The 16,679-nt window shown below is 45.2% G+C and overlaps 1 protein-coding gene and 1 long non-coding RNA gene across 12 annotated transcripts in view; both read left to right on the plus strand.

Moving 5' to 3' along the window:
- The window catches only part of SCN8A (sodium voltage-gated channel alpha subunit 8), a 176,470-nt gene that overhangs the window by 148,481 nt on the left and 11,310 nt on the right, over positions 1 to 16,679 (plus strand). For 8 of the 11 annotated variants that reach the window (XM_070621361.1, XM_070621362.1, XM_070621364.1 and 5 more), the window contains 5 exons: positions 5,206 to 5,328; positions 11,145 to 11,429; positions 13,220 to 13,273; positions 13,785 to 13,922; positions 14,910 to 15,014. In XM_070621361.1, the coding sequence (XP_070477462.1) occupies positions 5,206 to 5,328; positions 11,145 to 11,429; positions 13,220 to 13,273; positions 13,785 to 13,922; positions 14,910 to 15,014 (705 nt within the window). The remainder of the gene's footprint in view (positions 1 to 5,205; positions 5,329 to 11,144; positions 11,430 to 13,219; positions 13,274 to 13,784; positions 13,923 to 14,909; positions 15,015 to 16,679) is intronic. The other 3 variants (XM_070621368.1, XM_070621366.1, XM_070621367.1) reach the window with 1 other exon arrangement.
- LOC139083592 (uncharacterized) lies at positions 358 to 4,666 on the plus strand. The gene is made up of 2 exons (XR_011540447.1): positions 358 to 922; positions 2,484 to 4,666. It is a non-coding gene; the product is annotated as an uncharacterized lncRNA (long non-coding RNA).

Genomic DNA, 16,679 nt, shown 5'->3' on the forward strand with positions numbered 1-16,679 from the left:
GAAGATTGAGAGGTTAGGAATGGGAAGTGGAATCGTTGGTGTCAAAGCCGCTGTTCTTAGGCTGGGAACAGGAAGGTTCTTGCCCCAAACCAGCAGGATATGCTCTTTCTCCTTCCAGGAGAGGAGTGAGAGGAGGCAGTGGGTGCTGGTGGGGTGCACGTGGGGGGATCTAGGGGTCTCTCCTGCTGCCATCCCCACGGACGCTTCTATCCAACTCAAGTCTTCATACCAGACTGATGTGAACGGGTCAGTCTGTCAGGGAGTGGGGCAGGTCACACCGAAATACAGTCCCCTTCTTCCCGCATACTGCCATTTGCACAGTGATGATCAAATGTAGGAAATCCTTTTTTCCTCCAGATTCCAAGACCATCTCCAAGGCATGGTGGCCATTGGCTCCCGGGGTCTTTTTCAGGTGGAAGCCGCATCGTCTGTAACTGTTTCTCACCCCACCAGCGCTTGTTCCTCATTGGCTTTTCTCGCCATGGTCATTGTCTCCTATTCTGTGTAATAACTGAAGCTTTTTTATTCCAGCCAAACCAGCATTTGAAAGAAAGGATGAATAGGAATTTGTGGGACCTGGGCCTGTGGAGAGTTCACTTCCTGCTGAGGGCGGAGAAGGGCCAAGAAGTGCAGTGTTTGGAGGCCGGGCCGGTACCTTGAGTGTATAGGTTTTGTGGGCTGTGGGTGAACTACCTGTGGAGTGCCTCTCGATCCAGAACAGAGCAGTGTGCAAGTCTCCCTCTCAGATGACAGGAGCCCAGCTCTCTGCCCCAGCAGTGATCTCTGCTCTGTAAACGCATTCCTTTCCCAACACGGTGTCTGCAACTTCCGAGGCGGATGACTCCTTCCAGGAGCTGTCACTGTGCTGCCATTTGCGTTCCCCATTTCAGAAAGCAAGCCTTGGAGAGGATGCCTAAATGAGGTGAGGAGTTTGCCCTCTTCCCCAAAGTGAACCCAATAGGGCCTGCCCCAGAGGGCACCAGGGTGAGACCCTTCTAGCCAGAGGCGTTAGCACTCCCTCCTTCAACCATTTCACAGACGGAAACATGAGCGCTGAGAATTAAGGAACGGACTTAGGATAAGGCCCAGAGAACTAAGTGCCCCTGGGCCAGCTCTCTTTCTTGGAGAACAGGGAAGTGCCATCGAGTCTTCATTCCCCTGTAGTTCCTCAGGACCGCTTAGAGTCAGGGAGGACGCCCATGGGAGTCCCAAAGCCCTTCATGGTCTGGACCTTGCCAGAACTCAGACAGATATATCTACCACCGCACTCCCAACGGCTCAGGAAGTGGTGATTTGGAAGAAATCTTCCCCACGTGGCTTTTGCCTCCACTGTCCCCCTAACCTGAACCACTCTCTTCCTCTTCTCTCTGGAGTGAGTGACCGCAGGATTCCGTCAGGTATCTCACATTCCCTTGGTGCCCAGACAAGCTGTGGAAAGCATTAACAGTCCTGCACATCACTGTTTATTTAGCAAACATTGTTATCACTTTGTATACTATGTGGCAGGGAAATAAAAGCATGAGAGAGGCATGTAGCCAACTGACAATAATCCATAAATCCCTCTAGTTTTGGGGAGTCCTGGATTCTTACATTGCTGTGGGGCCTGACAGTGGATCCTGAGAACACCTCTGTACCAGTTATTGGTGAACAAATATAAATCAAACCCCATTCTCTGTCCCAGAAGCCACGGGAAGTCGCAGGGACAGGCGAGCGTGGTCCTGGCCTGGAGAGCTTACGCCAGCTTGCAGGGCCACTCAGGCCTGCTGCCAGGCTTATGGTAATCCAGCGTTCTGGGAACAAGGCTCTCCCAGGACCCTCACTTCTCTCGACTTCTCTCGGACAGAACCGTGCACTTAGTCTTCACGTATCAAATGTTTATTGAGCACCCACAGCACGCAGAGCCTCCTGCCGGGGGTTGTGGGGGATGCCAAGAGGAGAAGACATGGACGCTTCTCTCTAAGGGCCTGAGAAGATGAGACACATAACCACAGGTACACGTAACCACAGCGTGACACGAGTGTGCGAGTGGGGACAGCCCCAGTCCAGACCGTGAGTTGTGGAGGGAGAATAAGGCTAAGGCTGACACCTGGGCAGCTAGAACTGTCTGAGTTTTCGCTGTCCTTTTGGGTTAAACATCTAGCGCCCTTGGCATTTCAGAACTTCCAGCAGGTGTAATTTTAGGTCCTAGTTTAGCACCATCTCTGAGAGACTCTCTTCCTCCCATTTCCTCCACCATGACTTGGTGTCGGAATCTGTATTCATCACCGTGTTTGTTTCCCTAGTGGGTTTTCATTCTCCCTTGTTGCCCTTAAAGCTGCTAAGAGCACTTTTTAGAATCACGTGGATAATCCAGACAACTTCTAAGGTTAATTCTCTTTATTTATAAGCCACTGAGTTCCCAGAGACAACTTTTTGTTTTGCTCAGGTCCTTGGCTACCCTGGAGATCTTGTCCTGTAAAAGAATTTTGTCATCTTTTCCCCAGGGAAACTTGCCACGTCGTGTCAGGAGCTTAGCCAGCATGTCGGTTCCAGGGACGGGAACTTGCAGAGAGTGCTCACCGCATCCTGAATTCATCCTGAAAACATTCTGTTTGAAAGTGTTCAGTTTTCAAGAAGTCTCCCAGTATCTCTCCCTCTCCTTCCGTGCCTGGGGCCATGGATCCTGTGAATTTTGACTTCTCCTCAACTCCTTTTTCTTTTTCAGGTTTGATTCTTTCCTTAAAGAAGACTTTAAGCAAAGTTCTGATTATCTCCAGTGAGTTTAACATGGAGACTGAGAGGATTATAAGAAAGTCCTCAACTGAGGAATAACCCAGACAGGACCCTAACTGTTGCTGTCTTAGGAGAGCTTGGCCAGGTTGAGCAGTTGAGCAGCAGAATATCTCTCAGCAACATTTAGAGCCAACCCCTTGGACTGGCATCCGTACCTCCTCCACCCTTCTCCCCTCTTTAGGCCTATTTGTTATCAGATAAATCACCCCCTACCCCAGAGAGCTGGGGTCTTCTTGCCTTGTAGAGGGCCTGTTGCCACTCGAAGCTTAGTTTTTTGCATCTTTACCTAGCGTAGTTTCATAGGACACAGCTGACTCAGGGGTATTTTGAACTCAGAGACTTGGTTGGGATGGGCTAGCTTCCTTCTGATGCACCTGTTAAGGTCTCACTAAGAACCTGGCAGTTTTAGATTATTTGTGGTTAAGAGTTGGCCGCACTTGGCAACAGTAGGCAAAAGACACCTCCACGCAGATTCTTATTGGTACTGATGGATGGAGGGGAAATGATTGATTGGTGCTACTGTGTTCTAGATAAGGCTTTTGTTGAGGCTCTTGTTTAGGCGGAAATTGAACTCTGAACCATCTATCCTCCAAAGAACATGGGGAGCCTAATAGGGCAGCATTTAATACCAGATTTGCTTTGAGTACTGCCTAGGCCTTCAAGAAGATACCTGCGCTGATGGATTATGAGTCCACGCATAGGTTCACACCCTTTGCTAAAAGTGAAACCTTTGAGCCTGCTCATCCCTGACCCTCGCTAGGTCACTGACCTTCTGCTTCTACCCCCTGCCAGTCCTGCTGCTTAATTATAAATGTCTTCATTTAAAAAAAAAAAAGTGTTGTACAGTTCAGAGATACAGAATCAAAGAAATAGAGCCCTAAAATAGAGATAGAAAGCAACAAATGAAACTAAGTTGTGGATTGTTTCTTTTTTTCTCCTCTAAATTTGCTTTAAAATATCATCATTTGAGGCTAAGCAGATTGCAGCCACCACTTCCCAAAAGAGGGAATTTAAGAATTGTTGATGGGGACATCTCAACCTCTCCCAGAATGTGTGGTGCAACGTAAGAGAAAGACCACTCCCAGAAAGCCCAAGCCCAAGCATTCTAGGATTTGATCAGCTAAAGGTATTTTCAGGTCTGATGCCCCTTGCAGAGCTCTGGATCTCCCCCAGCTCAGGCCCAGGCAGCTGCAGGTGTAGTTAGTATCCAGGGTTAAGGTAGCATCGTGGTACCTGCTCTGAGACAAAGTGAATTTGTTCTATGAGAAGAGCAGGAAAGCGTTTGACTGTGACTCTAGGCCTGGAGACCTGCAGACTTCTCCCCAGGATGGCAGTGTTTCAACTCTGGACTATTCAGATACTGACAATCCTCTGCTGGGATATTGTCATCTAACCTGCCAGTGGGGGAGCCGATCGGTCCGTGGAGAAAGAGTACTGGCCTGGGAATCAGGATCCTGGCTCCAGAACTGCCGATGTGACACTGAGCAAATTTTTCTTTATAGGTCTCGATTTCTTCATCTATAAAAATTTTAAAAAATTCTTCCAAGAACCCTTTCAGCTATTAGTCTAATGATGAGAGTAATAGAAGATTGTCCTAGAAATAACACACTTGAAGCCAATTCATTTTGGGCTCTTCTGGAGAGAAAGAATGGGAATTATAAGGACAAGTATGCATTCGGTTGTCCAGACCCACCCAAGTTCTCATGGCCGTGAAGGAGTCTGGGTTATCATTAGAAATGAGAGAGAGGAGAATTACTTAAGTGACTTCTCATGGAGCCAAAATTCTGTGAAGAATTTCCTCATTGGGTTCTTTTCTTCTTGGGAACTGCAGTGTCAGCTGTACTTACTGAATATGTTTCCTCTGTTAATATAACTCATCAAACCCTCAAACAAATGGTTTCTTGTCAACCAGGAGTAAGAGAGCTTGTCCCTGTTGGAAATCCATGGTGAATGAGCTGAGGAGGGGGCCGCTTGTGTGGAGTGTGTGTATTTATCTGTATTCTTTTCCATAGGTACCATTAAATTTGTCTGGCTTAATTTAATGGGAACTTCTGGGACCTGCAGAGACTATAAAGGGCGAGGGTAAGGTTTTTGTCATCTGTTCAGGCTCCTCTCCTTCCAAAGGAACTTCCTCATTCTCTCCCTCTCCCTCCAGCCTCTTCCCTTTTCCAACTTGTATGTATGTTCTGCCACCTTCTCCTGGTTTTCTCTTCCCTTTGTGTTTTTTCTTCTGCCTCTCTCACCACCTTTCCTTCCAGGTCATTTGAGTCCAAGTTGAAGTAGGCAGCTGGTGGTTCCCACTTCCTCTACCCGGGGGGGGCCCATCTGTATCATCAGTGCTAGGGGCTTTATTCTAACACTCTGGAACCTCTGTTTTCTTTTTTTGTTTTGTTTCCTTTTTTGTTTTTGTTTTTCTCTTCTGTTTCCGTGTAGGTCTCTTTAGTCAGCCTTATAGCTAATGCCCTGGGCTACTCGGAACTAGGTGCCATAAAGTCCCTTAGGACCCTAAGAGCTTTGAGACCCTTAAGAGCATTATCACGATTTGAAGGGATGAGGGTAAGATACTAAGAGCAGCTGATCCTTCTGCATGCCAGTGGAAACTGTTTAAGCACGCTAGAACTGATCACATGGTGGAGAGATCATTCCAACACGAACTGTGTGATGCAGCTGCTGATCTGATCCTCCGCTCTCTGCCCCGCACCTGCCCGTGCGAAGGGGCGTTGCGTTAAGCTGCCTCATCACATTAATATTGGCCCCACCCCCAACAACATGCCATCGCAGAACATGTGAACATTGGCTATTCTCATTTGGCCTGGCTTACCTGTCGCACTTGGGGCGGCTTTCTGGGCTGTTGATTTAATAGGGAGAATCACCAGGTGCAAAGAAGGGGAATTGTACCCCGCAGACCCACTGAAAAGCAGACGCCGCAGGCAGGGAGAGTGCTGCGTAGAGGCATCAGCCAGGTGGGGACTGTGGCCTTGGAGTCACTGAGAAAGTGGCTGAGAAGGGGCTTGAGACGTTGATGGCAGCCCTAGACTCGGGGATGGAGCAGAATTTGGCATAACCCTGGGGAAAGAAATGCTTGTCTTTCTATCTGATTCCTCTTATTGCACCTTGTTGTTCTCAGCCCAGTCCCCTAAGGACTGGCAGCCTCTGTCTGATAGCAAAGCTTTCCTCCTCACCCCCCACCCCTCTGCCCACGCTATATGGTCCCCTGTCCTAATATGGTCAAAATAACAACCAGGTACGATGCTAAATGACTATCAGCTAGTTCTCTCGAAATTTCTCAACACCTGCTATTCCTGCTTTGGTGATACGCCACTTAAACCAAAGGTGCAGGTGCTGTCACCTGCCAACTTAGAAATAAGGCTCCCTCCATTGGTGCCTTTTTGCTGTCTCTCTTGTTTTAAATAATTGTGCATGTGTGCACAGGTGCGTGCACACACACACTAAAAAGTCAATTTCCTAAAATCAAGTGGACAACTGGCTTTTGGTGGTAATAGTTGTCTTATGGTAATCAGAGAGGTCTGTTATACTTAACGAGACCAAGAAAACTCATTTCAATTCAGATGTTGAATACATGCAGGAGAGCAAACCAGAGGATATGTCTTTAAATGTGCAAATCTCAGCATGTAGGAATGAAAATTAAACCGTTGCAGTAGTCCACACGCACGAAGCAAGACTAATTGGAGAAACTAGAAACCAGGACAGTGCTGCTTCCTGCACGCCTCTTCTGTGAGTCCGGCCTCTAGTCCATGAAGCCACCCACAGTCGTACAGAAAGATGAATATTTCACTGGAACTTGGGAATTTTATTTTAGTATTTTAGTTTATTCAAACAAATGCGTTTTGCAATAAATTTGTGTTTCTTCTGTAGCACAGTCACGGTTTGGTTTACTAAATATTAGCTTTCTGCACCCCCTAAAACCATCTACAGGACGGTCAGGTCCACAGCAACATAAACTTATTTTAATTTAAAAAACAAAACAAACTTTGGGCTTCTAGGCCTTTCTCCCACAGAGAAGAGAGATTGCAGAATGTGTGCAGTAAGGTCATTGTTAGACTCAGGCTAAATTTAGGGATTAAAGAGTATATTGCGGAGGACTCCGTGTTTTAGGCAGCCATGGTATCATTGAAAATAGGATTAAAATGGCTTTCCTCCTCCCCCACCTTCACTTCTTTTCAGAAGAGGTTAAATTTTTTTATAAATCATACCTGTTTTGTTATGGAGTTGATAATCATTTTAGTGACTGACAAACTGAGGACTGGAGGAAGTCCATTGAAGACAATACTCGCAGCGTCGTACCCGAGCTCGGTAGCCCTGATCCTCCACGTCCCCAGCAGTGATCCTGGATCTCCTAAAACCAGACTGGTGATACCTGAAGAAAGCTCAAGGAAAAATGCCCAACCGACACTTGCCACTGACTCTCTCCATCTGGGTGCTCCTTCCTGCCAGCCCCACCCCTGCGGCAGAAGTAGCCCTCAGTGACCAGCTGATGCCAGCTGGCTCACGAGGAAGTTATGTGCATAATCTGGTCATCGGATCCCTTTTGGGGGCCACAGCTCTTCCCTTTAGCTCCTCCTCTTTTCCTTGCCTTTCAGGAACTCTCAGTGTCCACTCCTCAAAAACCCGTACTTGTAACTTTCAAGTAGTTAAGAGGCCAGAGGTCCCAAATGGCTGGTCAGAACAGTAGGAATTTTTATTGAAAAAGCATTAGAAAGTGAAACCTCTACATCAGCTGTTTTTTTTATGGGCAAGAACAAGTTTGAACCCAAAGCTGGGATTTCAAACAATAAAGGTTCGGTAAGGGAAACGGCTATAGCAGTGTCAGCTCACTTGGTTACGCCAGTCAGCCAACAGTGCTGACCAGAACGGCGTGAGTAGGTGAGGAGGGCTGGGGAGCCATTCCTGTCCTGGTTTCCCAGGCTTTGTGTGGAATAATGACTGCAGGAGGAAAAGAGTGAATTTGCCTAAGCTTATAGTAAGTTCCCCAATCATAAACAGAATTAGGCACAGACATTTTATTTGTGTTATTTTTCTATGGGGACATGCATTTTTTATTCTTGTGTATGCCAACCCTTGAGAGATTACCCTTAGAATATTTTAAATAAGAAATCTTCACAAACTGAATACCATCGATGCAGATGGGCTCAACTGTCACTGTGCTACTCCAGTTACAGGCTCAGACCTCTGCTGAGAGGGAACGTGTGGCCCTAGCCTGTCCTGGGACACTGCCTTCAGTCTCCTCCTCTCATCCTCAAACCAAAGGCCAGAAAATTGAAGCACTCATGCTCTTGGCAAAGGAATACTTAGTGTAGTTCTTTGCTTTTCTCTCCTCCATAGTAATCTTCATTTACAGATTTCGCTGTGCTATTAAACTTTTGAGGGGATATAATAGGAATGCTATGAAACATGCATGCATTTTTGTTGATTGTCAGTACATGGTCGTCCGTTAAAGCCATGTTCCCTCTGCCAGATTTTTAAAGCTATTTGACAGGTTTTATAGTGTTTAATGAGCAACAGTAATGTTCTAGGCATTATGGAGAAGATAAAAATGCTGTTAGAATTAGTATCCATTGGAATTTTCTCATCAATTAAATGACATTTGTATCAATCACTGAGTATAAACTTATGCTGAAAAAAGTAACTTTTTATAGATTGCTAGAACCTAGCTTTAAGTCATATTTCTACACCTAGTGTTTAAGAATAATGAATTTCATCATAATTAAAGGCAATGTAGAGTAGTACCCTGAGTGTTATTAGAGAACAGGAGAGGAGATCCCGTTTATTAAGTAACTATCTATGGAAACTTGAATCATCATTTATAATATATCTGTAGTGTGAGCGCTCAGAATAAAAAAGCCCTTTGGTTGCTGAGAATAGCAGCACAATGACAATTCTATATGGAGCACAGTTAAATAATTAATGTTTAACATATTGCAGCTTATCAGCTAATGTTCACAGCAAGGAAGAATTATTAGTAAATTTCATCAGCTGTTTACTGTTTTATTCATAAAATAGGATAAGAAGTTTTTCTTTGGTTATGATTAATAAATGAAAGGACATTTATATCTTATAAGTACATTGGCTTTCATAGGATTTTTGTGTCATACGTATCAGAGAACAAGCTCAGTAAATACTTTTGTGTGTTGATTCCATTGATCAGATCTGTGAGTACAAAAGTACAAGGAGATCACTTAGTCAATTAGCTAATTATTCTTCCCTGCTGGGCATATTACCCCGCATCTAACTCTAACACACAGACACGATGTAGGACAGGTTAGACTGGCTTAAGGTCGTCAGAAGAGCTCCTAGAGGAGGTAGATTCTGAACTGAGATAAAGAACATTTCTGGGTCTCACATCCTCTTGTAGACTTGCGATGATGTAACAGAACGTCGTGACCTTTCACCTAAGCTCTGCTACCAAATGCAGTCCCAGAGACTTGAGCTTGAGAATCTACTCTCTTATCATTTAAGAAATGATTATTCTTCTTGTGGATCATCCTCCCTTTGCCTGTTCTTCTGCACATTTCATTGCTTTCTGGTGCTCCCACCAAAGGGTGAGCAACCGTAGAATGAGGAGGTAAAATTCAGATCTGATCACCTGACAAATCTGGTAATATAAATAAATAAATATGAATATCATTCTGCAAAATAACATCGGGGAGTTTTCAGATTTCAGATATTCTGGCTTTCCTTGCTCAAAGTAATGAACAATCAAAGAATAATGATTTTATACTAGTGACAGAGCTGTTTGATCTATAAGAGATTTCTTGGTCTAAGAATTAAGAAATAACTGCCTCTCAATCTAAAGACCTTCATATGGGAATTGGAGAAACACAAAACCAATATTTCAGTCTAAGGAAGAGTGACTCCTTAGCAGAATATCATTGCCTTTTTTATACAGGACAGAACAGACAGCTCTTCCCAGCCACATGTTCCAATGAGTGACATTGCAATCTAGGGCAAAAACAGAAGATAAGACCTGAACCCAGGTCGGGCTCGAATCAGAGCCCACAGCTGTCCCCTGGCATTCCCTCCATGGCACAGCTCCTTCAGCCCTTTCCGCGCTGTGCTAGTTGGCAACCTGCTCTGTCTTCCCTACAATGGAAAACTGACATGGACATGGTGTTGTCACTTCCTAACAAAACTTAGAAGACTTCATTTATATCCAGTGTCTTTATTTTGATTCCATTAATCCTCCTAGGGTACTAGGGAAAGGAAGAAACATTCTTCCCATTTTAGGGTCACCTTTCTGACCTTAGCAGTCCCACTAAGACACCAGCAAGTGAGACTCAGGGCAGAGATGAACGTCAGCCTTGTTTTCTAGCCTGCCACCTGAAATGCTATTTTTGTGAGCAGGTGGAACTCCTCTAGTGAAACCGCTGCTACAGTGGAAGTGTTGTCTTCCACTCTCACCTAGAGTTTGAAGCGAAATCAGAGTTACAGACAACCCCAGAAACTTTGGTTCCTGATGGATTTTGTTTCTTTGCTTTTTTTTAATTCCTGAATTTACCATAGCCAGTGATTTTTAACAATATGCCAATTTTTGGTTTCAAGAGCAGTGATCTAACCCAAAACTCTACAGAAAACTTAAGTCTTTGCTCTTCGTAATACGTTGTGAAGAGTTAAGTCAAGCCCTTGACTGAGCAGAGACGTCAGCGTTAGCCAAGCAGGGGGCGACTCTGAGATTTAGAAGCCTACAAAGTCAGGAAAAAAGGCTGAAGAAGAGGAATGAACCTTGTGTGAAAAACACATCTGTTCAGATTTTATTTTATCCTATTTGGTAGAGGGAATATAGCTTTTTTTTTTTTCTTGAGCCTGCAAAATATGCATGCTCAGCTATTGCCTGAAACAAAATAACTGGCCTTGCATAGTCATAAAAGAGACTTTATGTATTGTTGACTGATTCACTGCTAACCCCGAAGGGTGGTTCTCTGTGGTTTTGAACAGTCATGCCTTGTTTTGCAGAGGGGGAATGTCTGTTGAAAGGTAACTAGTGAGCTTGAACTCTCTCAGATTTTCCCACGGCGGCGTACTTTGTGAGTTGGCGAAGAGGGAGACTGGACTAAGAAATAATTTTTTTGGTCCAGGTTGGTGCCTAGGAGAGAACACCTAGGTCAACTTGGGCAGGGGGATTTGTGTTGGAGGAAATAAATACATAATTTATTAGAATTCCTCAAAAATGTCTCATAGATTTAGAAAATGTTGGTCCTACTTGTGGATCTGTCCAGTTACCCTAATTCCAAAGGGACCATAATGTTTCTGTAGTCAGAACAAGCCATACAATGTCATTCCCCTCCTGGAAATCAAAAGAGTGTGCTAGCCCATAGCTCCTCCCGACACTCAGCAACCTCCCCCTTCCAATGCAGGTGGTGGTGAATGCCTTGGTGGGCGCCATCCCCTCCATCATGAATGTGCTGCTGGTGTGTCTCATCTTCTGGCTGATTTTCAGCATCATGGGAGTTAACCTGTTTGCGGGAAAGTACCACTACTGCTTTAACGAGACTTCTGAAATCCGATTTGAAATTGAGATTGTCAACAATAAAACTGATTGTGAAAAGCTCATGGAGGGGAACAATACGGAAATCAGATGGAAGAATGTGAAGATCAACTTCGACAACGTCGGGGCCGGCTATCTGGCGCTTCTTCAAGTGGTGAGTATGGTTATCCTTTCAGTTCTGTGAAACTTAGATGGCTAGCAGAAATCTCATTTGGCTCCTTCTCAACCCTGCTTCCAGAATCAGGATTACTCTTCATAGACTGCAGCAAACGACGTCATTTCCCAGACCAGTTCCTGGGAGACACCTTTCCCGAGTACTCTGGTTTCTCCAAGACCTCACTCAAAGGGCATCTTTCACTGTGCTCAGAAGCAGTGTTCTGCTCAGCAACAAATAAAGATTCCTGCAGCATAATAAAGTCGCAGAGAGGTCACCTTGTCTGTCTAGGACAGATTTTCTAGTTAAAGAGGAAGAAAAAAATGAAGAAGATAAGTGCATAGACCAAAATAGATATAGATGATGGCAATTTTGATGGAGCAGGACAGTCCTACATGACAGCTATACTAACGTTAACTGAAGAGAAGAACATGGCAGTGCTGTGATGCCACCTCTTATATAAGTCAGCTCAACCCCAGAGAAAGGTCTCGAATGCGTCACAGTAAGGAAGGATTTATTTTAATCATGTAGCATTCCATCATGCCTGGTTTCCTTTTCCTCTCCCACTTTTTTGGAGTGTTTGACAAGACTATGATGCATTGGGAACTCCTAGGCTTTGCAATCAGACAGATGTACGGTTGAGCCACACTCATGTTTATTGGATACATAAGTTTGGACAAATTACTCAGCCTCCCTGAGTCTGTTTCTTCATCTATTAAATGTGGATAATATTATCTTAGTGTGGCTGATAAGAGGATTCATGATAATTTATTAAAATTTCTTAGCGCAATTCCTGGCACATAGCAGTGCTTAATTCATGGTATTTGCTGTTATGTATTTTTGTTACTATTGCAACTATGCCTCCATCATATAGTTGTTGGGAGTATTAAATGCAATAAGGCAGGTGAAGCTCTCAACTCGACGGCACATGTAGTAAGTACTAACCGTTACCTAGTAGTAGGAGGCATGTTAATGGAATGAACAGTGGTTTATCCCACTCCAAGGCTCTTGTGTTGTTCTATCCCAGTTCAAGAAACTGGGGTACACAAATCGAATCTGAATTGGCACAGCTCCCAGAGACCAGTGCACATCAACCAGCCAGTCAAACCTTGTCTTCAGAGTCCCACCACCGGCAGGGCCTTGGACGGCACTCCTAGGGCCATCAGATGAATGAAGAACTGCCCATCCCCTGAGAAAACTTACACTCGGGTGGAGTAAATAGAACGTAAATAAAACATGGAGACTATTAAATTGGTTTCCCATATTTGTATCCAAAATCAGGCCAGGGAAGGGGCTGCCTAGGATGAAGCCAGTTATTGCCACCACCATAGGCTCAACATGTATATTAAAAGGGGAAACGTTCTGACTTTTTAATACAGCTATGAATTTTTCAGACCCCCGTTGCTTGTTTAACACCTTTTTAAAAAACGACTCCTCAATGGATGGTTAAGTTCTAAGTACCCTCGCTAGATTCCCACCACTCATAAATATGGCTTTGTCCTAGCTTAAGTAACCTTCCCAGACCCATTTCAAGACCCTTTGTAAAAGTATTGATTCAATTACCATTGTCAACATGTTTCTCTGCCAAACTTTGATGTTATTTTCAGGGACTTAGACAAAGCTCCCTTGGGATCCTTATTAACAAACAGAGAATTCCATGTCCATGTGAGGCTGCACCCGAGCTCCCTGTCTTGTGTTCTCACTGATCCTAAGCCTGGCTTTGGGACCCCTGCGTAGACTCCCGCCCACCCCCCGACAGGCACAGTCTAACGACTGACTCTGTTTGCCAGGCAACCTTCAAAGGCTGGATGGACATCATGTACGCAGCCGTAGATTCCCGAAAGGTAAGGAATACCTGGTGAAGCCACAACCTTCTCAGATAGCCAGAGAGCAGGCAGCGTGGTGGGGCTCATTGAGAGAGAGAGGCTAGAACATTTGTTGCTGCTTTTATTGATTGTAGGTCACCCCCTTCCTCTCAGTGAGTCCTCACTCTCTTATGCTGGCTCCAGATGAGTAGCTTGTTGATTTTAGCCTGGCCCCAGTGGAGCCGTCTGTGCCTCAGCACTGCTTTGAAATAAGTGTGGCTCCTAGCAGACAGCCCTCCCGCCCCCTCGCCTTATGGTTTGCATTTTCTCCACATGGAGAAGTCCACATGGCAGGAATAGTGCCTTCTTAGGGCAGGACCTGCCAATGTGGTGAAGGAGAGAGGCAAAGAGAATCTAGGGCTCCCCCACCCCAGCTTGTTCAGCAGCTTAAGTGGTCAGTTATGGCTGAGGGCCCTGGCATGTCAGAATCACCCATCTGATCTCCACGCTAGATGCTGACTCTCTTCCTTCTTCTCTGGTTCTTTCACAGCCTGATGAGCAGCCTAAGTATGAGGACAACATCTACATGTACATCTATTTTGTCATCTTCATCATCTTCGGCTCCTTCTTCACCCTGAACCTGTTCATTGGTGTCATCATTGATAACTTCAATCAACAAAAGAAAAAGATAGGTCTCCTCCCCTCCTTGCCAGTGGCTAGAGATCAGTCCAGATGAGAGGCACTCCCGTCCCTGTCTCTAGAGAGAGAACACCTCTCTTTCTCTGAAATCCATGTTATCACCTCACTGTGGCACTGTCCCCACTGTACCTTAGCCCCAACCAACTCTTTCTTTTGGGGGCTGGATTTTGCAGTGTGTGGTTTACCACAGTTACAAGCCATCTTATTGAGGCCTTTTGCTGGTTTTGGCCTCCCACCAGAGGGAGGTAGGGTCAGAGAGGGTCTAGGGACAGGATTGAAAAGGAAAGAAGCAGATGAATAGCTGTTGTGAGAAGCAGAAATTGTCTAGACTTCTACTTATCCATTTCGGTCCCCGGGCACCACTAGCAAATTGGGACTCGAGACACCATCCTTGGAAAGTTCACTGGCTTACTTGTCCCAGATGGTTAACAATTTTTCCAAAGCAAATTGAAAAGATTACTCTTGTCATTCATCTTATAAATCAAGTCTGTCCCAATAAACTCCAAGGAAATCCTCAAACTTTCTTGTACCAGGATTTCCAAATTTTTAATATTGTCAGAAATAAATGGGCCATTAGCCACGAGTTGAAAATCTTTTTATTTAAAAAAATTTTTTTTTCTAGAATTTATCAGGAAAGCAGGCCAAAAAAAATTTAGGAACCAGTGGGCTGTGACTATCTTCAGAGTCATTGCTCAAGTTTAACCCTTTCCTGGGGGTGTGGAATTGGATAGTCCGTTTCCTTTCTTCCTAGCGACTAGCAGATCTCAGAGATCCCAAGTGAAAACAAAGGCAGGTGTCTGTGAATTCGAATAGTTGTTCCAGGTCTCTGTCACTCTGGGACAACCGTTAGCCCAACTGAGCTCTGGAAAGGAGGGGGCGTAAGCCTCCCTCAGGCCTCAGTGTTGAGCCTTAGGTCCCACACCCGCGGCACGTGAGAGCCAGTTGTAATTGCCCATCTTCTTTTTCCCTCCTTTACTTTGGAGGTCAGGACATCTTCATGACTGAAGAACAGAAGAAGTACTACAATGCCATGAAAAAGCTGGGCTCAAAGAAACCGCAGAAACCCATCCCCCGCCCCCTGGTGAGTGCACTGTGCAGGCGGAGGGCGGAGGAAAACCCCATGTGGGAAAAGACGCTGGTAGGGTTCCAGGGAGGAAGAATAGGGTAGGTGATAAACTGCCTGTGCCCTCGAATCCTCTCCTACCCACCCCCTCCGAAAGGCCCGAGGAAGGCCACAGTAGAGCAGGGAGCGCTTTTCCATTTGTGCTCCATCTTTCCCCTGAGCCTTCCCTGGGCAGCCGCAGAGAACTGGCACGTTAACCACCTTGCTCTGGCCCTGGTAGGGAGACGTTTCAAGAGACCACTAGAAACGAACACGGGAAAATGAAAACAGAAGCTGACCTCTTTCCTCCCAGTGAGAGGGAGATTTGGTCATTATTTTCCCAGCTTTCTACCCAACCAGGAAGTCTTTGCAAGGAGGTGCCGGAGGCTAAAGTAATGCTTCCAGCTATTTGGGGGAGCAGAAGAGGGTGACACTAGGAGAGGCTGCCGCCCCAATTTCCTCTCTTGAACTGAGCCTTTTGTAAAGCAGATTTGGGGGCTGGGATGCTGCTTCCCCTCTGTGTGTGGCTGTCCTCTTGCTTCAGAGAGGAGGTGCTCTGCTCCTGAAGCCACAACCCAGCTGGATGGGACCTAACCCCCAAAGCCAGGCTCGAAGTTCCTTATTCTGTGACTTTCACTTAAAGTCACTTTTTATTTTAAAAAACCAGCAGAACTGTCAAAATAAAAGCTCACCTGGCAACCTAATTTGTAAAAATAAAAATAGAGCTAACTACCTTGTTTGGATCAAGAGGGGGAGTCCCAGAGCATTTTCCCTCTTCATCCCCTGCCTTGTTCCCGGCCTGCCCCTCACCACCTTCTGAGAGGAAGGAGACCCTGGGGCTTTGAAAACCACTGAGTTAAAGGAGCCCTGAAAATAAGCACCAGCTCAGGGGCCTAGGTACGTAAAAAAAATCAGGGAGATCTTAAGAAAGAGAATGCTTTTTGTATTTCCTCGATATTAGCGTTTCCATTTTGTGGTATAAATAGGACTAAAAGAAATGGAAGAAGGTTAATGTTTCTAAAGTTCTGTTCAGTACTTTGCACGTGGCAACCTGAGTGCCTTTTCTTCCACACTCAAATATGAAAGCTTGGTGCCGAGGAAACATTAATAAAGAGTGATCAGTCCTCATTCAGCAAGTATTTATAGATTTCCTACTGCGTACCAGGCACTAGGCATAAAGAGATGAACGAAATTTAGACACTGCTGTCATGGAGCTTACAACATAGTGGGGGATATAGACCATAAATAAGTAAGCATGGGTGTTAACCAGACTTACTGTGGTGCTCATTTTGCAGTATATACAAATATTGAATCATTGTATTGTACACCTGAAACTAATGTAATGTTATATGTCAGTTATATCTCAATTTTTAAAAAGTAAGCAAACAGCTTTATAAATGTGGAATGTTGTGAGAAGAAATTAACTGGAGGGCCATGACAGAGAATGATGGAGGCTTGAGGTGGGGGATCTGCTTCAACAGGGTAGTCAAAGAAAGCTTCAGTAAGGAGGGTCTTGTTGAGTGAACGAGAAGGAGCCAGAATGCTGGGGAAAGAGATCCAGGAAAAGCGAACGAGGCCCTACAAGCAGGAAACAGTAGTGTGGGCAGCTGCGGTGAGCTAGAGGGCACGAGAAGAGCAGCAGCA

This window comes from Equus przewalskii, chromosome 5, assembly GCF_037783145.1.
Source record: "Equus przewalskii isolate Varuska chromosome 5, EquPr2, whole genome shotgun sequence".
Classification (NCBI taxonomy): Eukaryota; Metazoa; Chordata; class Mammalia; order Perissodactyla; family Equidae; genus Equus; species Equus przewalskii.